This window comes from Scyliorhinus torazame, chromosome 19 (assembly GCF_047496885.1).
Source record: "Scyliorhinus torazame isolate Kashiwa2021f chromosome 19, sScyTor2.1, whole genome shotgun sequence".
NCBI lineage: Eukaryota > Metazoa > Chordata > Chondrichthyes > Carcharhiniformes > Scyliorhinidae > Scyliorhinus > Scyliorhinus torazame.
The window spans coordinates 11,385,547-11,410,532 of NC_092725.1; the positions used below are offsets into that span (position 1 = coordinate 11,385,547).

The 24,986-nt window shown below is 46.9% G+C and overlaps 1 protein-coding gene across 1 annotated transcript in view; it reads right to left on the reverse strand.

Annotated features, from left to right (window-relative positions):
• The window catches only part of LOC140396009 (double C2-like domain-containing protein alpha), a 71,818-nt gene that overhangs the window by 31,029 nt on the left and 15,803 nt on the right, over positions 1–24,986 (reverse strand). The window contains exons 4-6 of the mRNA XM_072484046.1: positions 17,416–17,490; positions 1,910–2,019; positions 937–1,063 (exon numbers count right to left, since the gene is read on the reverse strand). Coding sequence (XP_072340147.1) covers positions 937–1,063; positions 1,910–2,019; positions 17,416–17,490 — 312 coding nt within the window. The remainder of the gene's footprint in view (positions 1–936; positions 1,064–1,909; positions 2,020–17,415; positions 17,491–24,986) is intronic.

The window sequence follows — 24,986 nt, forward strand, 5'->3', positions numbered from 1 at the left end:
CCTCAGAAGTACATCCCTGCTCTTGTATTCTGGCCCTCTCGACATGAATGCCAACATTGCATTTACCTTCCTACCTGCCGACTGAACCTGCACGTTAACCTGAAGAGAATCGTGAACAAGGCCTCCCAAGTCCCTTTGTGCTTCTGATTTCCGAAGCATTTCCCCGTTTAGAAAATAGTCTAAATTCCTCCTTCCAAAGTGCATAAGCTCACACTTTTCCACATTGTATTCCATCTGCCACTTCATTGCCCGCTCTCCTAGCCTGTCCAAGTCCTTCTGCAGCCCCCCACTTCCTCAATACTACCTGTCCCGCTACAGATCTTTGTATCATCTGCAAACTTAGAAACAGAGCCTTCAGTTCCTTCTTCCAGATCATTAATGTATATTGTGAAAAGTTGTGGTCCCAGCACCGACCCCTGAGGCGCACCACTAGTCACCGGCTGCCTTCCTGAAAAAGACCCCTTTATCCCCACTCTCTGCCTTCTGCCAGTCAGCCAATCCTCTATCCATGCCAGGATCTTACCCTGAACACCAGGGGCTCTTAACTTATTTAACAGTCTCTCATGCGGCACCTTGTCAAAGGCCTTCCGGAATCTAAATAGATCACGTCCACTGGTTCTCCTTTGTCTAACTTCCTTGTTGCTTCCTCCAAGAACTCTAACAGATTTGTCAGACACGACCTCCCCTTGACGAAGCCGTGCTGACTCAGTCCTATTTTACCGTGCACTTCCAGCCACTCCGCGATCCCATCTTTCATAACAGACTCTAAAATCTTACCCGGGGTACGGGTCCCCCCCATGGGCACCGACTCTCCCCGGGGTATGTGTCAATGAGTACTGACTTTCTCCCGGGACGATATGGGTTCCTCCCAAGTCCTGATATCTCCCCTTCTTTCAGATGGATGAGAGAACCCTTGCCCCCTCTTGCTGCACTCACTGGCGGGAGTCTTTCCAGCAGGATATTGAAGTGTTTCCGTTGATTAGCTTTCAGTTTTCGCAGAGGAACTCTGGTCTCTCCAATGAAGTCATTGTGGCTTAACTTGTCCTCGTCACAAACCGAGATCCTGTCAGAACGGAGAGGCTGGTTACCGTGAAGATCCACTCATCGCCTGAAACTCAGACACACTCACCCTCGCTCACACTCACACACAAACTGGCTTACTCACACAAACTCACACATGAACATACACCCTCACACAAACTCACACTCACCCTCACACCGACTCACACACACCCTCACACCGACTCACAAACACCCTCACACCGACTCACACACACACGCGCTTACACAAACGGACATCCTCGCACACAACCTCACGCAAACTCTCACACGCACCCTTACCCCAACTCACACACACCCTTACACAAACACACACACCCTCACACCGACTCACACCCCGGGCCTCTGCTGCCCCTTGTCCCTCTGGGTGGGAGAGGTGGCGGGTTTGGAAGGTGCTGTCGAAGGAGCCTCGGCGAGCGGCTGCCGTGCATCTTGTAGACGGTACACACGGCTGCCGCGGTGCGTCGGTGGGGGGGGGGGGAGCGGATGTGGAAGGTGGGGGTCAGCGTGTCGATCGAGCGGGAGCTGCTTTGTCCCGGACGGTGTCGAGCTTCCCGAGTGTCGTTGGGAGCCGCACCCATCCAGGCAAGTGGAGAGGGTCCCTCACACTCCTGACTTGTGTCCTTGTCGATGGTGGACAGGCTTTGGGGGGGGGTCAGGAGGTGAGTTGCTCTCCGCAGGATTCCCAGCCTCTGACCTGCTCTGGGAGCCGCAGTGTTTATGTGGCTGGGTCCAGTTTCTGGTCAATGGGAACCCCCAGGATGTGGATTGTGGGGATTCAGCGATGGGAACGCCTTCGAATGTCAAAGGATGATGGTTAGATCCCCGGGGTCCAGGGCCAATCCCTCACCTGAGTGTTTTGCGAATCATATCATCTTCAGTGATGCCATGATAAGTTAAAGTTTCATTCCAGGTGGGATTGAGTGTGTTTCGCACTGTCCTGGTCTTCAGCTTGTTACCCTGCCAGTGAAATCAGAGATTAAATTCTGCAAACCACATCATTTTCCAGTGTCGAGGGAGCTTTACTCTGTAACTAACCCCGTGCTGTACCTGTCCTGGGAGTGTTTGATGGGGACAGTGTAGAGTGAGCTTTACTCTGTATCTAACCCCGTGCTGTAGCTGTCCTGGGAGTGTTTGATGGAGACAGTGTAGAGTGAGCTTTAATCTGTATCTAACCCCGTGCTGTACCTGTCCTGGGAGTGTTTGATGGGGACAGTGTAGAGGGAGCTTTACTCTGTATCTAACCCCGTGCTGTACCTGTCCTGGGAGTGTTTGATGGGGACAGTGTAGAGGGAGCTTTACTCTGTATCTAACCCCATGCTGTACCTGTCCTGGGAGTGTTTGATGGGGACAGTGTGGAGGGAGCTTTACTCTGTATCTAACCCCATGCTGTACCTGTCCTGGGAGTGTTTGATGGGGTCAGTGTAGAGGGAGCTTTACTCTGTATCTAACCCCGTGCTGTACCTGTCCTGGGAGTGTTTGATGGGGTCAGTGTAGAGGGAGCTTTACTCTGTATCTAGCCCCGTGCTGTACCTGTCCTGTGTGTGTTTGATGGGGACAGTGTAGAGGGAGCTTTACTCTGTATCTAACCCCGTGCTGTACCTGTCCTGGGAGTGTTTGATGGGGACAGTGTAGGGGGAGCTTTACTCTGTATCTAACCCCGTGCTGTACCTGTCCTGGGAGTGTTTGATGGGGACAGTGTAGAGGGCGCTTTACTCTGTATCTAACCCCGTGCTGTACCTGTCCTGGGAGTGTTTGATGGGGACAGTGTAGAGGGCGCTTTACTCTGTATCTAACCCCGTGCTGTACCTGTCCTGGGAGTGTTTGATGGGGTCAGTGTAGAGGGAGCTTTACTCTGTATCTAACCCCGTGCTGTACCTGTCCTGGGAGTGTTTGATGGGGTCAGTGTAGAGGGAGCTTTACTCTGTATCTAGCCCCGTGCTGTACCTGTCCTGGGAGTGTTTGATGGGGTCAGTGTAGAGGGAGCTTTACTCTGTATCTAACCCCGTGCTGTACCTGTCCTGGGAGTGTTTGATGGGGTCAGTGTAGAGGGAGCTTTACTCTGTATCTAACCCCGTGCTGTACCTGTCCTGGGAGTGTTTGATGGGGTCAGTGTAGAGGGAGCTTTACTCTGTATCTAGCCCCGTGCTGTACCTGTCCTGTGTGTGTTTGATGGGGACAGTGTAGAGGGAGCTTTACTCTGTATCTAACCCCTTGCTGTACCTGTCCCGGGAGTGTTTGATGGGGACAGTGTAGAGGAAGCTTTACTCTGTATCTAGCCCCGTGCTGTACCTGTCCTGTGTGTGTTTGATGGGGACAGTGTAGAGGGAGCTTTACTCTGCATCTAACCCCGTGCTGTACCTGTCCTGGGAGTGTTTGATGGGGACAGAGGGAGATTTACTCTGTATCTAACCCCGTGCTGTACTTGTCCTGTGTGTGTTTGATGGGGACAGTGTAGGGGGAGCTTTACTCTGTATCTAACCCCGTGCTGTACCTGTCCTGGGAGTGTTTGATGGGGACAGTGTAGAGGGAGATTTACTCAGTATCTAACCCCGTGCTGTACCTGTCCTGGGAGTGTTTGATGGGGACAGTGTAGAGGGAGCTTTACTCTGTATCTTACCCCGTGCTGTACCTGTCCTGGGAGTGTTTGATGGGGACAGTGTGGATGGAGCTTTGCTGTGTATCTAACCCCGTGTTGTACCTGTCCTGGGAGTGTTTGATGGGGACAGTGTGGAGGGAGCTTTACTCTGTATCTAACCCCGTGTTGTACCTGTCCTGGGAGTGTATGATGGGGACAGTGCAGAGGGAGCTTTACTCTGTGTCTAACCCCGTGCTCTACCTGTCCTGGGAGTGTTTGATGGGGACAGTGTCGAGGGAGCTTTACTCTGTATCTAACCCCGTGCTGTACCTCTCCTGGGAGTGTTTGATGGGGACAGTGTACAGGGAGCTTTACTCTGTATCTAACCCCGTGCTTTACCTGTCCTGGGTGTGTTTGATGGGGACAGTGTAGAGGGAGCTTTACTCTGTATCTAACCCCGTGCTGTACCTGCCCTGGGAGTGTTTGATGTGGACAGTGCAGAGGGAGCTTTACTCTGTATCTAACCCCGTGCTGTACCTGTCCTGGGAGTGTTTGATGTGGACAGTGCAGAGGGAGCTTTACTCTGTATCTCACCCCGTGCTGTACCTGTCCTGGGAGTGTTTGATGGGGACAGTGTAGAGGGAGCTTTACTCTGTATCTAACCCTGTGCTGTACATGTCCTGGGAGTGTTTGATGGGGACAGTGTAGAGGGAGCTTTACTCTGTATCTAACCCCGTGCTGTACCTGTTCTGGGAGTGTTTGACGGGGACAGTGTAGGGAGAGCTTTACTCTGTACCTAACCCCGTGCTGTACCTGTCCTGGGAGTGTTTGATTGGGACAGTGTAGAGAGAGCTTTACTCTGTACCTAACCCCGTGCTGTACCTAACCTGGGCGTGTTTGATGGGGACAGTGTAGAGGGAGCTTTACTCTGTATCTAACCCCGTGCTGTACCTGTCCTGGGAGTGTTTGATGGGGACAGTGTAGAGGGAGCTTTACTCTGTATCTAACCTCGTGCTGTACATGTCCTGGGAGTGTTTGATGGGGACAGTGTAGAGGGAGCTTTACTCTGTATCTAACCCTGTGCTGTACATGTCCTGGGAGTGTTTGATGGGGACAGTGTAGAGGGAGCTTTACTCTGTATCTAACCCCGTGCTGTACCTGTTCTGGGAGTGTTTGACGGGGACAGTGTAGGGAGAGCTTTACTCTGTACCTAACCCCGTGCTGTACCTGTCCTGGGAGTGTTTGATTGGGACAGTGTAGAGAGAGCTTTACTCTGTACCTAACCCCGTGCTGTACCTAACCTGGGCGTGTTTGATGGGGACAGTGTAGAGGGAGCTTTACTCTGTATCTAACCCCGTGCTGTACCTGTCCTGGGAGTGTTTGATGGGGACAGTGTAGAGGGAGCTTTACTCTGTATCTAACCTCGTGCTGTACATGTCCTGCAGTGTTTGATGGGGACAGTGTAGAGGGAGCTTTACTCTGTATCTAACCCCGTGCTGTACCTGTCCTGGGTGTGTTTGACGGGGACAGTGTAGAGGGAGCTTTACTCTGTATCTAACCCTGTGCTGTACCTGTCCTGGGAGTGTTTGATGGGGACAGTGTAGCGGGAACTTTACTCTGAATCTAGGCCCGTGCTGTACCTGTCCTGGGAGTGTTTGATGGGGACAGTGTAGCCGGAACTTTAATCTGAATCTAGGCCCGTGCTGTACCTGTCCTGGGAGTGTTTGATGGGGACAGTGTAGAGGGAGCTTTACTCTGTATCTTACCCCGTGCTGTACCTGTCCTGGGAGTGTTTGATGGGGACAGTGTAGAGGGAGCTTTACTCTGTATCTAACCCCGTGCTGTACCTGTCCTGGGAGTGTTCTATGGGGACAGTGTAGAGGGAGCTTTACTCTGTATCTAACCCCGTGCTGTACCTGTCCTGGGAGTGTTTGATGGGGACAGTGTAGAGGGAGCTTTACTCAGTATCTAACCCCGTGCTGTACCTGTCCTGGGAGTGTTTGATGGGGACAGTGTAGAGGGAGCTTTACTCTGTATCTTACCCCGTGCTGTACCTGTCCTGGGAGTGTTTGATGGGGACAGTGTGGATGGAGCTTTGCTGTGTATCTAACCCCGTGTTGTACCTGTCCTGGGAGTGTTTGATGGGGACAGTGTGGAGGGAGCTTTACTCTGTATCTAACCCCGTGTTGTACCTGTCCTGGGAGTGTATGATGGGGACAGTGCAGAGGGAGCTTTACTCTGTGTCTAACCCCGTGCTCTACCTGTCCTGGGAGTGTTTGATGGGGACAGTGTCGAGGGAGCTTTACTCTGTATCTAACCCCGTGCTGTACCTCTCCTGGGAGTGTTTGATGGGGACAGTGTACAGGGAGCTTTACTCTGTATCTAACCCCGTGCTTTACCTGTCCTGGGTGTGTTTGATGGGGACAGTGTAGAGGGAGCTTTACTCTGTATCTAACCCCGTGCTGTACCTGTCCTGGGAGTGTTTGATGTGGACAGTGCAGAGGGAGCTTTACTCTGTATCTAACCCCGTGCTGTACCTGTCCTGGGAGTGTTTGATGTGGACAGTGCAGAGGGAGCTTTACTCTGTATCTCACCCCGTGCTGTACCTGTCCTGGGAGTGTTTGATGGGGACAGTGTAGAGGGAGCTTTACTCTGTATCTAACCCTGTGCTGTACATGTCCTGGGAGTGTTTGATGGGGACAGTGTAGAGGGAGCTTTACTCTGTATCTAACCCCGTGCTGTACCTGTTCTGGGAGTGTTTGACGGGGACAGTGTAGGGAGAGCTTTACTCTGTACCTAACCCCGTGCTGTACCTGTCCTGGGAGTGTTTGATTGGGACAGTGTAGAGAGAGCTTTACTCTGTACCTAACCCCGTGCTGTACCTAACCTGGGCGTGTTTGATGGGGACAGTGTAGAGGGAGCTTTACTCTGTATCTAACCCCGTGCTGTACCTGTCCTGGGAGTGTTTGATGGGGACAGTGTAGAGGGAGCTTTACTCTGTATCTAACCTCGTGCTGTACATGTCCTGGGAGTGTTTGATGGGGACAGTGTAGAGGGAGCTTTACTCTGTATCTAACCCTGTGCTGTACATGTCCTGGGAGTGTTTGATGGGGACAGTGTAGAGGGAGCTTTACTCTGTATCTAACCCCGTGCTGTACCTGTTCTGGGAGTGTTTGACGGGGACAGTGTAGGGAGAGCTTTACTCTGTACCTAACCCCGTGCTGTACCTGTCCTGGGAGTGTTTGATTGGGACAGTGTAGAGAGAGCTTTACTCTGTACCTAACCCCGTGCTGTACCTAACCTGGGCGTGTTTGATGGGGACAGTGTAGAGGGAGCTTTACTCTGTATCTAACCCCGTGCTGTACCTGTCCTGGGAGTGTTTGATGGGGACAGTGTAGAGGGAGCTTTACTCTGTATCTAACCTCGTGCTGTACATGTCCTGCAGTGTTTGATGGGGACAGTGTAGAGGGAGCTTTACTCTGTATCTAACCCCGTGCTGTACCTGTCCTGGGTGTGTTTGACGGGGACAGTGTAGAGGGAGCTTTACTCTGTATCTAACCCTGTGCTGTACCTGTCCTGGGAGTGTTTGATGGGGACAGTGTAGCGGGAACTTTACTCTGAATCTAGGCCCGTGCTGTACCTGTCCTGGGAGTGTTTGATGGGGACAGTGTAGCCGGAACTTTAATCTGAATCTAGGCCCGTGCTGTACCTGTCCTGGGAGTGTTTGATGGGGACAGTGTAGAGGGAGCTTTACTCTGTATCTTACCCCGTGCTGTACCTGTCCTGGGAGTGTTTGATGGGGACAGTGTAGAGGGAGCTTTACTCTGTATCTAACCCCGTGCTGTACCTGTCCTGGGAGTGTTCTATGGGGACAGTGTAGAGGGAGCTTTACTCTGTATCTAACCCCGTGCTGTACCTGTCCTGGGAGTGTTTGATGGGGACAGTGTAGAGGGAGCTTTACTCTGTGTCTAACCCCGTGCTGTACCTGTCCTGGGAGTGTTCTATGGGGACAGTGTAGAGGGAGCTTTACTCTGTATCTAACCCCGTGCTGTACCTGTCCTGGGAGTGTTCTATGGGGACAGTGTAGAGGGAGCTTTACTCTGTATCTAACCCCGTGCTGTACCTGTCCTGGGAGTGTTTGATGGGGACAGTGTAGAGGGAGCTTTACTCTGTATCTAACCCCGTGCTGTACCTGTCCTGGGAGTGTTCTATGGGGACAGTGTAGAGGGAGCTTTACTCTGTATCTAGCCCCGTGCTGTACCTGTCCTGGGAGTGTTTGATGGGGTCAGTGTAGAGGGAGCTTTACTCTGTATCTAACCCCGTGCTGTACCTGTCCTGGGAGTGTTTGATGGGGTCAGTGTAGAGGGAGCTTTACTCTGTATCTAACCCCGTGCTGTACCTGTCCTGGGAGTGTTTGATGGGGTCAGTGTAGAGGGAGCTTTACTCTGTATCTAGCCCCGTGCTGTACCTGTCCTGTGTGTGTTTGATGGGGACAGTGTAGAGGGAGCTTTACTCTGTACCTAACCCCTTGCTGTACCTGTCCCGGGAGTGTTTGATGGGGACAGTGTAGAGGAAGCTTTACTCTGTATCTAGCCCCGTGCTGTACCTGTCCTGTGTGTGTTTGATGGGGACAGTGTAGAGGGAGCTTTACTCTGCATCTAACCCCGTGCTGTACCTGTCCTGGGAGTGTTTGATGGGGACAGTGTAGAGGGAGATTTACTCTGTATCTAACCCCGTGCTGTACTTGTCCTGTGTGTGTTTGATGGGGACAGTGTAGGGGGAGCTTTACTCTGTATCTAACCCCGTGCTGTACCTGTCCTGGGAGTGTTTGATGGGGACAGTGTAGAGGGAGATTTACTCATTATCTAACCCCGTGCTGTACCTGTCCTGGGAGTGTTTGATGGGGACAGTGTAGAGGGAGCTTTACTCTGTATCTAACCCCGTGCTGTACCTGCCCTGGGAGTGTTTGATGGGGACAGTGTAGAGGGAGCTTTACTCTGTATCTTACCCCGTGCTGTACCTGTCCTGGGAGTGTTTGATGGGGACAGTGTAGAGGGAGCTTTACTCTGTATCTTACCCCGTGCTGTACCTGTCCTGGGAGTGTTTGATGGGGACAGTGTGGATGGAGCTTTGCTGTGTATCTAACCCCGTGTTGTACCTGTCCTGGGAGTGTTTGATGGGGACAGTGTGGAGGGAGCTTTACTCTGTATCTAACCCCGTGTTGTACCTGTCCTGGGAGTGTATGATGGGGACAGTGTAGAGGGAGCTTTACTCTGTGTCTAACCCCGTGCTCTACCTGTCCTGGGAGTGTTTGATGGGGACAGTGTCGAGGGAGCTTTACTCTGTATCTAACCCCGTGCTGTACCTCTCCTGGGAGTGTTTGATGGGGACAGTGTACAGGGAGCTTTACTCTGTATCTAACCCCGTGCTGTACCTGTCCTGGGAGTGTTTGATGGGGTCAGTGTAGAGGGAGCTTTACTCTGTATCTAACCCCGTGCTGTACCTGTCCTGGGAGTGTTTGATGGGGTCAGTGTAGAGGGAGCTTTACTCTGTATCTAGCCCCGTGCTGTACCTGTCCTGTGTGTGTTTGATGGGGACAGTGTAGAGGGAGCTTTACTCTGTATCTAACCCCTTGCTGTACCTGTCCCGGGAGTGTTTGATGGGGACAGTGTAGAGGAAGCTTTTCTCTGTATCTAGCCCCGTGCTGTACCTGTCCTGTGTGTGTTTGATGGGGACAGTGTAGAGGGAGCTTTACTCTGCATCTAACCCCGTGCTGTACCTGTCCTGGGAGTGTTTGATGGGGACAGTGTAGAGGGAGATTTACTCTGTATCTAACCCCGTGCTGTACTTGTCCTGTGTGTGTTTGATGGGGACAGTGTAGGGGGAGCTTTACTCTGTATCTAACCCCGTGCTGTACCTGTCCTGGGAGTGTTTGATGGGGACAGTGTAGAGGGAGATTTACTCAGTATCTAACCCCGTGCTGTACCTGTCCTGGGAGTGTTTGATGGGGACAGTGTAGAGGGAGCTTTACTCTGTATCTAACCCCGTGCTGTACCTGCCCTGGGAGTGTTTGATGGGGACAGTGTAGAGGGAGCTTTACTCTGTATCTTACCCCGTGCTGTACCTGTCCTGGGAGTGTTTGATGGGGACAGTGTAGAGGGAGCTTTACTCTGTATCTTACCCCGTGCTGTACCTGTCCTGGGAGTGTTTGATGGGGACAGTGTGGATGGAGCTTTGCTGTGTATCTAACCCCGTGTTGTACCTGTCCTGGGAGTGTTTGATGGGGACAGTGTGGAGGGAGCTTTACTCTGTATCTAACCCCGTGTTGTACCTGTCCTGGGAGTGTATGATGGGGACAGTGTAGAGGGAGCTTTACTCTGTGTCTAACCCCGTGCTCTACCTGTCCTGGGAGTGTTTGATGGGGACAGTGTCGAGGGAGCTTTACTCTGTATCTAACCCCGTGCTGTACCTCTCCTGGGAGTGTTTGATGGGGACAGTGTACAGGGAGCTTTACTCTGTATCTAACCCCGTGCTTTACCTGTCCTGGGTGTGTTTGATGGGGACAGTGTAGAGGGAGCTTTACTCTGTATCTAACCCCGTGCTGTACCTGTCCTGGGAGTGTTTGATGTGGACAGTGCAGAGGGAGCTTTACTCTGTATCTAACCCCGTGCTGTACATGTCCTGGGAGTGTTTGATGGGGACAGTGTAGAGGGAGCTTTACTCTGTATCTAACCCCGTGCTGTACCTGTTCTGGGAGTGTTTGACGGGGACAGTGTAGGGAGAGCTTTACTCTGTACCTAACCCCGTGCTGTACCTGTCCTGGGAGTGTTTGATTGGGACAGTGTAGAGAGAGCTTTACTCTGTACCTAACCCCGTGCTGTACCTAACCTGGGCGTGTTTGATGGGGACAGTGTAGAGGGAGCTTTACTCTGTATCTAACCCCGTGCTGTACCTGTCCTGGGAGTGTTTGATGGGGACAGTGTAGAGGGAGCTTTACTCTGTATCTAACCTCGTGCTGTACATGTCCTGCAGTGTTTGATGGGGACAGTGTAGAGGGAGCTTTACTCTGTATCTAACCCCGTGCTGTACCTGTCCTGGGTGTGTTTGACGGGGACAGTGTAGAGGGAGCTTTACTCTGTATCTAACCCTGTGCTGTACCTGTCCTGGGAGTGTTTGATGGGGACAGTGTAGCGGGAACTTTACTCTGAATCTAGGCCCGTGCTGTACCTGTCCTGGGAGTGTTTGATGGGGACAGTGTAGCGGGAACTTTACTCTGAATCTAGGCCCGTGCTGTACCTGTCCTGGGAGTGTTTGATGGGGACAGTGTAGAGGGAGCTTTACTCTGTATCTTACCCCGTGCTGTACCTGTCCTGGGAGTGTTTGATGGGGACAGTGTAGAGGGAGCTTTACTCTGTATCTAACCCCGTGCTGTACCTGTCCTGGGAGTGTTCTATGGGGACAGTGTAGAGGGAGCTTTACTCTGTATCTAACCCCGTGCTGTACCTGTCCTGGGAGTGTTTGATGGGGACAGTGTAGAGGGAGCTTTACTCTGTGTCTAACCCCGTGCTGTACCTGTCCTGGGAGTGTTCTATGGGGACAGTGTAGAGGGAGCTTTACTCTGTATCTAACCCCATGCTGTACCTGTCCTGGGAGTGTTCTATGGGGACAGTGTAGAGGGAGCTTTACTCTGTATCTAACCCCGTGCTGTACCTGTCCTGGGAGTGTTTGATGGGGACAGTGTAGAGGGAGCTTTACTCTGTATCTAACCCCGTGCTGTACCTGTCCTGGGAGTGTTTGATGACACGGTCCGTGACTGATTTGCTAATTCCTTCGACTAATCTGAATCAGTTTAAGGGTGAGTGTTGGAATCTATTTTGCGTTTAATATGCTGTGTTTGTCAAGGCTTTCCAGCACTGGACTGAAGTACGTGTTCTGATTAAATTAATCCCGATTCCATGTCTCTGTCAACAGCCGAGTAATTGAAGACAAATTACTTTCTGTCCTCTACACATTTTCTGATATTAAACTCTGCCTCGCCAGCTGAACTCACCATCTCATTTCTCCATTCACTCCACATGGATTCATTTCACATAGTGAGACATCATTCCCAATCTCTTTAACCTGTCACCTAAACTGGACACTCCCTCGATCTCTCCACACCCATCTGAGCACTCTGTAAATCTCTCTCACTCCCTCGATCTCTCTGTCTCTTTCTGACCGTCTCTGTCTCGCTCTCTCTCTGTCGGTCTCTGTCTCTGTCTCTCTCTCCTCTCTCACTGTCTCTCTCTCTCTGTCTCTCCTCTCTCTCTGTCTCTCTCTCTCTCTGTCTCTGTCTCTGTCTCTCTCTCTCTGTCTCTCTCTCTCTCTGTCTCTCTCTGCCTCTCTCTGTCTCTGTCTCTCTCTCTCTCTGTCTCTGTCTCTGTCTCTCTCTCTGTCTCTCTCTCTCTCTTTCTTTCTCTTTCTGTCTGGCTATCCCTGTCTCACTCTCTCTCTGTCTCTCTGTTTGTCTGTCTCTTCCTGTCTATCCATGTCTCTCTCTCTCTGTCTCTCTCTCTGTCTGTCACTCTCTCTCTCTGTGTCTCTCTCTGTGTCTCTCTTTGCCTCTCTCTTTCTGTCTCTCTCTGTGTGTGTCTCTCTGTCTCTCTCTCTCTCCCTCTGTCTCTCTCTGTATCTGTCTCTCTCTAACTGTCTCTCTCTCTTCCTATGTGTCTGTGTGTGTGTGTGTCTCTCTCTCTGTCTCTCTCTGTGTCTCTCTCTCTCTCTCTGTCTCTCTCTCTGTCTCTCTTTGCCTCTCTCTCTCACTCTCTCTCTCTCTCTGTCTCTCTCTCTCTCTGTCTGCCTCTGTGTGTGTGTGTCTCTTTTGTAAGGGCCACGAAGAATCCAGCACGAGTTTTAAGGATACAAAGAAATAACATTTATTTACTATAACATATATACACAGCAGCAACTTCCCTTGCTGCACACTCCTTCCTGCTGGTTCCAAACTGGCCAGCTTTATTTATACAGGGAGTCTGCTAGTGGTTTCTCCGCCCCCCTCATTGGGGAAGCTCATACTCCCACAGGATTGTGGGATTCTCATTAGTCCCCAGCCAATGGTAAGTAGGCAGGTTATAACATCCCTCCCCCCCAAAGTCCAAGGAATCCACCGAAGACCCTGGCGAAGGAGGGCGTCGGACTCGTTTGGCCGCAGGCCGGACGCCATTTGCACGCGGCGCTGGATCAGGCGGCGTGTATCGAGACGGAGACCGGCGCTTCCGTGATGAACGGCGCAACGGTTGTACATCCACGGCCCGTGGGCCCGAGGATTCCCCTTCTGATGCATCCTGTGTCTCCATCTCGGAGTCAGAGTCTGCTGCCTCCGTCATGTCAGCGTCTCTTTCTCCATTCGGTTCTGTAACGACCTGCGCAGGCTTCGAGTGAGGCACCAGTGGAAGATTGTGAGGACTACCTTCCCTTGTCTCTGGTCTCTGCGGCTGTAGAAATGAGCTCGGGGCGGGGAATCTTTTGAGGGGATGATCTTCTGGACCGAACGTGGTCTACATGCTTTGGCTGGAGACGACCCTGGGCTTGCACTTGGTAAGATATAGGGCCCGTCTGGTGAAAGATTACACCAGGAACCCATTGGGCACCACCAGCAAAATTCCGAACGAACACTGGGTCACCGGGCGCAAACTGCCGAATCGGCCGATGCCGAGAAAATCCCTGTCCCTGCCGTTCTTGTGTGCGGCGTACTTTTGCGCCAATGTCCGGGAAAACCATACTAAGGCGGGTGCGAAGTCTCCGGCCCATTAGAAGTTCTGCGGGAGTTACCCCAGTCACTGCATGGGGGGTGGTCCTGTACGTAAACAAAAAGCGAGCCAGTCTCGTGTCCATTGACCCGGAAGACTGCTTCTTTAGGCCTCTTTTGAATGCCTGCACTGCGCGCTCTGCCAACCCATTTGAAGCCGGGTGGTAAGGGGCAGTGCGGATATGGCGGATGCCGTTCACCTTCGTGAACCTCGCAAACTCCTCATTCGTGAATGGAGTGCCATTATCCGTGACCAGCACCTCGGGGAGGCCATGCGTACTAAATGATAAACGCATCTTTTCAATTGTTGCGCAGGACGTTGTCCCCTGCATCTTATGCACCTCTAGCCATTTAGACTGGGCGTCAATTAATAGAAGGAACATGGATCCTTGAAAAGGGCCTGCGAAATCTGCATGCAAGCGTGCCCAAGGCCGCCCTGGCCATTCCCAGTGATGTAGGGGCCCGGCCGGCGGAAGCTTCTGATGCTCCTGGCAAATGGAGCAGTTTTGGGCCACCTTCTCAATGTCGGTGTCGAGGCCTGGCCACCAGACATAACTCCGGGCCAACATTTTCATTTTGGTCACACCTGGATGCCCATTGTGCAAGTCTCTCAGTATCAGGTCCTGGCCTTTTTCCGGGACAATCACACGCGTCCCCCACAAGAGGATGCCGTCTTCCACGCTGAACTCTGACAGCTTGGAGGAAAATGCCCGCAACTCGCCTGGGAGCTGTCTATGCTGCCCACCATACAGGACTATGTGCCGAACCTTTGACAGGACTGGCTCCGTCTGGGTCCACTCACGGATCTGCGATGCCGTGACAGGCAAGGTGTCCATAAAATTTAGGGTTGCAACCACCTCACCGGTCGTGGGGGTCGACATGGGGCCGGTCGATAAAGGCAGTCGGCTCAGTGCGTCGGCATTTGCTATCTGCGTACCTGGTTTGTGCTCCAGAGAATACTCATATGCAGCAAGCAACAAAGCCCAGCGCTGGATCCGTGCAGAAGCAATGGGCGGTATCGGCTTATCCTCTCTGAAAAGTCCCAGGAGGGGCTTATGATCAGTCACGATAGTGAAATGGCGGCCGTACACATACTGGTGGAAGCGTTTCACCGCGAAAACCACTGCCAGGCCCTCCTTCTCGATCTGCGCGTACTTCTTCTCCGCTGCAGTCAATGTGCGGGAGGCGAAAGCTATCGGTCGCTCGGCCCCGTTCTCCATCTTGTGGGACAGGACGGCCCCAATACCATACGGGGATGCATCACATGTGACGAGCAAAGGCTTTCCCGGATCATAGTGGGTTAGTAACCCAGACGACGACAATTGTTGCTTTACCCGCCGGAAAGCGGTTTCTTGCGGCTGACCCCAAACCCAGGTGTGATTTTTCTTTAGCAGAAGGTGCAAAGGGGCCAGATTGGGGAGGAACTTCCCGTAATAGTTTACGAGACAGAGAAAAGAACGGAGATGCGAAGTGTCAGTCGGGGCGGGGGCCTGTTGAATCGCACGCACCTTCTCTGCGACGGGGTGCAAACCTTCGCGGTCCACCCGATAACCTAGGTAGACTACTTCCTTTGCCTGAAATACGCACTTTGTGTGACGTAAACGGACTCCAGCCTCGGAAAGGCGTCTAAGGACAGCCTCTAGATTTTCCAAATGTTCCTGCTCCGACGTCCCTGTAATCAAAACGTCATCTAGGTAGACAGCCACACGTGGTAAACCTCTCAAAATGCCCTCCATAACACGTTGAAAAAATTGTGCAGGCAGAGGATACTCCAAAGGGCAACCGTGTATATTCATACAGGCCCCGGTGTGTATTAATCGTTACATATGGTCGGGAGGCAGGGTCCAGCTCCAACTGCAGGTAGGCGTGACTCATATCTAATTTTGTGAACGAGAGTCCACCTGCAAGTTTCGCGTAGAGATCCTCTATGCGAGGCATTGGATATCGGTCGAGTCGGGAAACCGTATTCACTGTAAGTTTATAGTCACCACACAAGCGAACTGTGGCATCTGGCTTCATTACAGGTACAATTGGTGCTGCCCAGTCAGCAAAACGGACGGGCCTGATAATACCCAAACTCTCCAAACGAGTGAGCTCCCCTTCTACCTTCTCGAGCAAGGCGTAAGGCACTGGGCGCGCCCGGAAATAGCGCGGCGTGGCTCCTGGTTCAACTTGGATACGGGCTACGGCCCCTTTTATTTTCCCCAAACCAGGCTGGAATACATCTGGGTATCGTCCTAGCACCTCAGTCAACCCTCCAGAAACTGTTTGGAGGATGTGCTGCCATTGCAACCGCAAATGGCGCAACCAGTCCCCACCCAACAGGCTGGGCCCATGGCCACGCACCACGATAAGTGGGAAACGCCCCTCCTGGCGTCCATAGACAACAGGGGTCATTGTAGTTCCTGCAATGTCCAGTGGTTCCCCTGTGTAGGTGGCCAACCTGGCCTGTGAGTCGGTTAATGTAAGGGTCTGTATACCCTGCTTGATGCGGTCGAATGTCCTCTGGGCGATCACGGAGACCGCTGCGCCAGTGTCCAACTCCATCTCAAGCGGGTGGCCATTGACCCGTACTGTCACCTTAATGGGGGCCACACGGGGAGCTGCCACACAATGCAGCTGCAGGCAGTCGTCCTCCGTCTCCACGTCCTCAGGAGTAGTCGCCGCAGGTTCATCCACATGGAAGGTACGACCCCTGGGCTGGTCCCAGTTACGGCCCCTGGGCTGGTCCCAGTTTCGGTCGGAACAACGGCGCCGACGGGGTCGGTGCCTACAAGTCTGACACGGACATGGCTCCTCATCCATTGGCTCTGGAGAAGGCTCCCTTCGGGGAGGAATGTCCGACGGCCACTGGCGTCGGTCCGGACGTTGCCTCGCCCAAGGTACCGCAGGAGTGCGGGGGGACGTTTTTGGGCGGAAAGGGTTTCGCCCCAAGGCATGCACTTCCATTCCCTGTAGCTCCTGCACTCCTCGTTCTGCACTCTCTCGGGACAATACTATTTGAATGGCCTGTTGAAAAGTCAATGTTGGCTCCGCTAACAACTTTCTCTGGGTGGCCGCATTGTTAATACCGCAAACCAAACGGTCGCGTAACATTTCTGACAAGGTCTCACCATAGTCACAGTACTCCGCAATCCTGCGTAGCCTGGATAGAAAATCGGCAAGGGATTCTCCAGGGGTCCTCTCAGCGGTATTAAACCGGTAACGCTGGACTATCGTGGACGGGGTTGGGTTAAAGTGTTGCCCCACTATATTCACAAGTTCGTCAAACGTTTTGGTGTCCGGCGCAGCTGGGTACGTAAGGCTCCTAATCACCCCAAACGTATGCAGGCCGCAGGCGGTGAGCAATATGACCACCTGGCGCTCGTTTTCGGTGATATTGTTTGCCCGGAAATAGTAACGCATCCGTTGTGTGTACTGGTTCCAGCTTTCCAGCGCAGCATCAAAAACATCCAAACGTCCGTACAGAGGCATGGTATAATAGAAAACAACTTCCAACCTGTATCCAACAAAAATCCAGGGAGGGGGCTTCAGCAGTGTAGACAGCTATTCACTTTAACCCTCGTCGCCAGTTTTGTAAGGGCCATGAAGAATCCAGCACGAGTTTTAAGGACACAAAGTAATAACATTTATTTACTATAACATCTATACATAACAGTAGCAGTAACTTCCCTTGCTACCTTCTCCTTCCTGCTGGTTCCTGAACTGGCCAGCTTTATTTATACTAGGAGTTTGCGAGTGGTTTCTCCGCCCCCCTCATTGGGGAAGCTCATACTCCCACAGGATTGTGGGATAGTCATTAGTCCCCAGCCAATGGTAAGTAGGCAGGTTATAACAGTCTCTCTCTGCCTCGCTCTCTCTCTGTGTCTCCCTCTCTCTCTCCCTCTCTGTAACTCTCACACCCACTATGTGGGAGTGTCAAACCTCTTTGAAAACAGTGAGTTGGTTTCTGAGAGAGATCAATGTAAGATTCATGCAATTGGGCCCATACCTTGCAGGCTCCGGGCAGGAGGTGAATCTTAACGTAGGGATCTGACAGTCCATTAAAATCCATCGGTTTCAACCCCTGTGAATGGGAGCAGATCAAAGATACAAGGGTTAGTGAGGAGTTACGACAAACACCTTCAGAATCTGTCTCTCCCAGGGGCGAGGCAGGGATAGGAGCAGGCTTCAGACAGACATGGACCTAAAATGTGCGGAAATATCTTCGGCTGGAAAGTTGGCACAGTGGTTAGCACTGTTGCTTCACAGCGCCACGGACCCGCATTCGATTCCCGGCTTGGGACACTGTCTGTGCAGAGTCTGCACATCCTCCCCGTGTCTGCGTGGGTTTCCTCCAGGTGCTCCGGTTTCCTCCCACTGTCCAAAGATGTGCAGGTTAGGTGGATTGGCCGTGCGAAATTGCCCTTAGTGCCCAGAAAGGTTAGGTGGGGTTACAGGGTGACGGGGATAGGGTGGGGGGTGGGGGGGGGCTGAAGTCGGATGCTCTTTCCAAGGGTCGGTCCTGACTTGATGGGCTGAATGTCTTCCTTCTGCACTGTAAATTCTACGATTCTGTGACATTATAGAGAATAACAGTCTCAGTGTTACTGATAGAGAATAACAGTCTCTGTGTATATTATACACAATAACAGTCCCTGTGTATATTATAGAGAATAACAGTCTCTGTGTATATTATAGAGAATAACAGTCTCTGTGTATATCATACACAATAACAGTCCCTGTGTATATTATAGAGAATAACAGTCTCTGTGTATATTATAGAGAATAACAGTCTCTGTGCATATTATAGAGAATAACAGCCCCTGCGTATATTATAGAGAATAACAGTCTCTGTGTATATTATAGAGAATAACAGACTCTGTGTACATCATACACAATAACAGTCCCTGTGTATATTATAGAGAATAACAGTCTCTGTGTATATTATAGAGAATAACAGTGTCTGTGTATATTATAGAGAATAACAGTCCCTGTGTATATTATAGAGAATAACAGTCCCTGTGTATATTATAGAGAATAACAGTCCCTGTGTATATTGTACACAATAACAGTCCCTGTGTATATTATAGAGACTAACAGCCCCTGTGTATATTATAGAGAATAACAGTCTCTGTGTATATTATACACAATAACAGTCCCTGTGTATATTATAGAGAATAACAGTCTCTGTGTATATTATAGAGCATAACAGCACTGTGTATATTATAGAGAATAACAGCCCCTGTGTATATTATAGAGAATAACAGCCCCTGTGTATATTATAGAGAATAACAGCCCCTGTGTATACTATAGAGAATAACAGTCCCTGTGTATATTATAGAGAATAACAGTCCCTGTGTATATTATAGAGAATAACAGCCCCTGTGTATATTATAGAGAATAACAGCCCCTGAGTATATTAGAGAGAATAACAGTCCCTGTGTATATTATAGAGAATAACAGCCCCTGTGTATATTATAGAGAATAACAGCCCCTGTGTATATTATAGAGAATAAAAGTCTCTGTGTATATCATAGAGAATAACAGCCCCTGTGTATATTATAGAGAATAACAGTCCCTGTGTATATTATAGAGAATAACAGTCCCTGTGTATATTATAGAGAATAACAGTCCCTGTGTATATTATAGAGAATAACAGTCCCTGAGTATATTATAGAGAATAACAGCCCCTGTGTATATTATAGAGAATAAAAGTCTCTGTGTATATCATAGAGAATAACAGCCCCTGTGTATATTATAGAGAATAACAGTCCCTGTGTATATTATAGAGAATAACAGCCCCTGTGTATATTATAGCGAATAACAGTCCCTGTGTATATTATAGAGAATAACAGCCCCTGTGTATATTATAGAGAATAACAGCCCCGTGTATATTATAGAGAATAACAGCCCCTGTGTATATTATAGAGAATAACAGTCTCTGTGAATATTATAGAGAATAACAGCCCCTGTGTATATTATAGAGAATAACAGCCCCTGTGTATATTATAGAGAATAACAGCCCCTGTGTATATTATAGAGAATAACAGTCTCTGTGTATATTATAGAGAATAACAGCCCCTGTGTATATTATAGGGAATAACAGACCCTGTGTATATTATAGAGAATAACAGTCCCTGTGTATATTATAGAGAATAACAGTCCCTGTGTATATTATAGAGAATAACAGTCTCTGTGTATATTATAGAGAATAACAGCCCCTGTGTATATTATAGCGAATAACAGTCCCTGTGTATATTATAGAGAATAACAGCCCCTGTGTATACTATAGAGAATAACAGCCCCCGTGTATATGATAGAGAATAACAGTCTCTGTGTATATTATAGAGAATAACAGTCTCTGTGTATATTATAGAGAATAACATCCCCTGTGTATATTATAGAGAATAACAGTCTCTGTGTATATTATAGAGAATAACAGTCTCTGTGTATATTATAGAAAATAACAGTCTCTGTGTATATTATAGAGAATAACAGCCCCTGTGTATATTATAGAGAATAACAGCCTCTGTGTATATTATAGCGAATAACAGCCCCTGTGTATATTATAGAGAATAACAGCCCCTGTGTATATTATAGAGAATAACAGTCCCTGTGTATATTATAGAGAATAACAGCCCCTGCGTATATTATAGAGAATAACAGCCTCTGTGTATATTATAGAGAATAACAGTCCCTGTGTATATTATAGAGAATAACAGCCTCTGTGTATATTATAGAGAATAACAGTCCCTGTGTATATTTTGGAGAATAACAGTCCCTGTGTATATTTTGGAGAATAACAGTCCCTGTGTATATTATAGAGAATAACAGTCCCTGTGTATATTATAGAGAATAACAGTCCCTGTGTATATCATAGAGAATAACAGCCCCTGTGTATATTATAGAGAATAACAGTCTCTGTGTATATTATATAGAATAACAGCCCCTGTGTATGTTATAGAGAATAACAGTCTCTGTGTATATTATAGAGAATAACAGTCCCTGTGTATATCATAGAGAATAACTGTCCCTGTGTATATTATAGAGAATAACAGTCTCTGTGTATATTATAGAGTATAACAGCCCCTGTGTATATTATAGAGAATAACAGTCCCTGTGTATATTATAGAGAATAACAGTCCCTGTGTATATTATAGAGAATAACAGCCCCTGTGTATATTATAGAGAATAACAGTCCCTGTGTATATTATAGCGAATAACAGTCCCTGTGTATATTATAGAGAATAACAGCCCCTGTGTATATTATAGAGAATAACAGCCCCGTGTATATTATAGAGAATAACAGTCTCTGTGTATATTATAGAGAATAACAGTCTCTGTGTATATTATAGAGAATAACATCCCCTGTGTATATTATAGAGAATAACAGTCTCTGTGTATATTATAGAGAATAACAGTCTCTGTGTATATTATAGAGAATAACAGTCCCTGTGTATATTATAGAGAATAACAGCCCCTGTGTATATTATAGAGAATAACAGTCTCTGTGAATATTATAGAGAATAACAGCCCCTGTGTATATTATAGAGAATAACAGCCCCTGTGTATATTATAGAGAATAACAGCCCCTGTGTATATTATAGAGAATAACAGTCTCTGTGTATATTATAGAGAATAACAGCCCCTGTGTATATTATAGGGAATAACAGACCCTGTGTATATTATAGAGAATAACAGTCCCTGTGTATATTATAGAGAATAACAGTCCCTGTGTATATTATAGAGAATAACAGTCTCTGTGTATATTATAGAGAATAACAGCCCCTGTGTATATTATAGCGAATAACAGTCCCTGTGTATATTATAGAGAATAACAGCCCCTGTGTATACTATAGAGAATAACAGCCCCCGTGTATATTATAGAGAATAACAGTCTCTGTGTATATTATAGAGAATAACAGTCTCTGTGTATATTATAGAAAATAACATCCCCTGTGTATATTATAGAGAATAACAGTCTCTGTGTATATTATAGAGAATAACAGTCTCTGTGTATATTATAGAAAATAACAGTCTCTGTGTATATTATAGAGAATAACAGCCCCTGTGTATATTATAGAGAATAACAGCCTCTGTGTATATTATAGCGAATAACAGCCCCTGTGTATATTATAGAGAATAATAGTCCCTGTGTATATTATAGAGAATAACAGTCTCTGTGTATATTATAGAGAATAACAGTCCCTGTGTATATTATAGAGAATAACAGTCCCTGTGTATATCATAGAGAATAACAGCCCCAGTGTATATTATAGAGAATAACAGTCTCTGTGTATATTATATAGAATAACAGCCCCTGTGTATGTTATAGAGAATAACAGTCTCTGTGTATATTATAGAGAATAACAGTCTCTGTGTATATTATAGAGAATAGCAGCCTCTGTGTATATTATGGAGAATAACAGTCACTGTGTATATTATAGAGAATAACAGCCCCTGTGTATATTATAGAGAATAACAGTCCCTGTGTATATTATAGAGAATAACAGTCCCTGTGTATATTATAGAGAATAACAGTCCCTGTGTATATTATAGAGAATAACAGCCCCTGTGTATATTATAGAGCATAACAGTCCCTGTGTATATTATAGAGAATAACAGTCTCGGTGTATATTATAGAGAATAACAGTCCCTGTGTATATTATAGAGAATAACAGCCCCTGTGTATATTATAGAGAATAACAGCCCCTGTGTATATTATAGAGAATAACAGCCCCTGTGTATATTATAGAGAATAACAGTCTCTGTGTATATTATAGAGAATAATAGTCCCTGTGTATATTATAGAGAATAACAGTCTCTGTGTATATTATAGAGAATAACAGTCTCTGTGTATATTATAGAGAATAACAGTCACTGTGTATATTATAGAGAATAACAGCCCCTGTTTATATTATAGAGAATAACAGCCCCTGTGCATATTATAGAGAATAACAGCCTCTGTGTATATTATAGAGAATAACAGCCTCTGTGTATATTATAGAGAATAACAGCCCCTGTGTATACTATAGAGAATAACAGTCTCTGTGTATATTATAGAGAATAACAGCCTCTGTGTATATTATAGAGAATAACAGTCTCTGTGTATATTATAGAGAATAACAGTCACTGTGTATATTATAGAGAATAACAGTCCCTGTGTATATTATAGAGAATAACAGCCCCTGTGTATATTATAGAGAATAACAGCCCCTGTGTATATTATAGAGAATAACAGTCTCTGTGTATATCATAGAGAATAACAGCCCCTGTGTATATTATAGTGAATAACAGCCCCTGTGTATATTATAGAGAATAACAGCCCCTGTGTATATTATAGAGAATAACAGTCTCTGTGTATATTATAGAGAATAATAGTCCCTGTGTATATTATAGAGAATAACAGCTTCTGTGTATATTATAGAGAATAACAGCCCCTGTGTATATTATAGAGAATAACAGTCTCTGTGTATATTATAGAGAATAATAGTCCCTGTGTATATTATAGATAATAACAGTCTCTGTGTATATTATGGAGAATAACAGCCCCTGTGTATATTATAGAGAATAACAGCCCCTGTGTATATTATAGAGAATAACAGCTTCTGTGTATATTATAGAGAATAACAGCCCCTGTGTATATTATAGAGAATAACAGTTCTGTGTATATTATAGAGAATAATAGTCCCTGTGTATATTATAGAGAATAACAGCCTCTGTGTATATTATAGAGAATAACAGCCCCTGTGTATATTATGGAGAATAACAGTCTCTGTGTATATTATGGAGAATAACAGTCCCTGTGTATATTATAGAGAATAACAGTCACTGTGTATATTAAGGAGAATAACAGTCTCTGTGTATATTATAGAGAATAACAGCCTCTGTGTATATTATAGAGAATAACAGCCCCTGTGTATATTATGGAGAATAACAGTCCCTGTGTATATTATGGAGAATAACAGCCCCTGTGTATATTATAGAGAATAACAGTCTCTGTGTATATTATAGAGAATAACAGCCCCTGTGTATATTATAGAGAATAACAGCCCTTGTGTATATTATAGAGAATAACAGCCCCTGTGTATATTATAGAGAATAACAGTCTCTGTGTATATTATAGAGAATAATAGTCCCTGTGTATATTATAGAGAATAACAGTCTCTGTGTATATTATAGAGAATAACAGCCTCTGTGTATATTATGGAGAATAACAGTCACTGTGTATATTATAGAGAATAACAGCACTGTGTATATTATAGAGAATAACAGTCCCTGTGTATATTATAGAGAATAACAGTCCCTGTGTATATTATAGAGAATAACAGCCCCTGCGTATATTATAGAGAATAACAGCCCCTGCGTATATTATAGAGAATAACAGCCTCTGTGTATATTATAGAGAATAACAGTCCCTGTGTATATTATAGAGAATAACAGCCCCTGCGTATATTATAGAGAATAACAGCCCCTGCGTATATTATAGAGAATAACAGCCTCTGTGTATATTATAGAGAATAACAGTCCCTGTGTATATTATAGAGAATAACAGCCTCTGTGTATATTATAGAGAATAACAGTCCCTGTGTATATTTTGGAGAATAACAGTCCCTGTGTATATTATAGAGAATAACAGTCCCTGTGTATATTATAGAGAATAACAGTCCCTGTGTATATCATAGAGAATAACAGCCCCAGTGTATATTATAGAGAATAACAGTCTCTGTGTATATTATATAGAATAACAGCCCCTGTGTATGTTATAGAGAATAACAGTCTCTGTGTATATTATAGAGAATAACAGTCTCTGTGTATATTATAGAGAATAGCAGCCTCTGTGTATATTATGGAGAATAACAGTCACTGTGTATATTATAGAGAATAACAGCCCCTGTGTATATTATAGAGAATAACAGTCCCTGTGTATATTATAGAGAATAACAGTCCCTGTGTATATTATAGAGAATAACAGTCCCTGTGTATATTATAGAGAATAACAGCCCCTGTGTATATTATAGAGCATAACAGTCCCTGTGTATATTATAGAGAATAACAGTCTCGGTGTATATTATAGAGAATAACAGTCCCTGTGTATATTATAGAGAATAACAGCCCCTGTGTATATTATAGAGAATAACAGCCCCTGTGTATATTATAGAGAATAACAGCCCCTGTGTATATTATAGAGAATAACAGTCTCTGTGTATATTATAGAGAATAATAGTCCCTGTGTATATTATAGAGAATAACAGTCTCTGTGTATATTATAGAGAATAACAGTCTCTGTGTATATTATAGAGAATAACAGTCACTGTGTATATTATAGAGAATAACAGCCCCTGTTTATATTATAGAGAATAACAGCCCCGGTGTATATTATAGAGAATAACAGCCTCTGTGTATATTATAGAGAATAACAGCCTCTGTGTATATTATAGAGAATAACAGCCCCTGTGTATACTATAGAGAATAACAGTCTCTGTGTATATTATAGAGAATAACAGCCTCTGTGTATATTATAGAGAATAACAGTCTCTGTGTATATTATAGAAAATAACAGTCACTGTGTATATTATA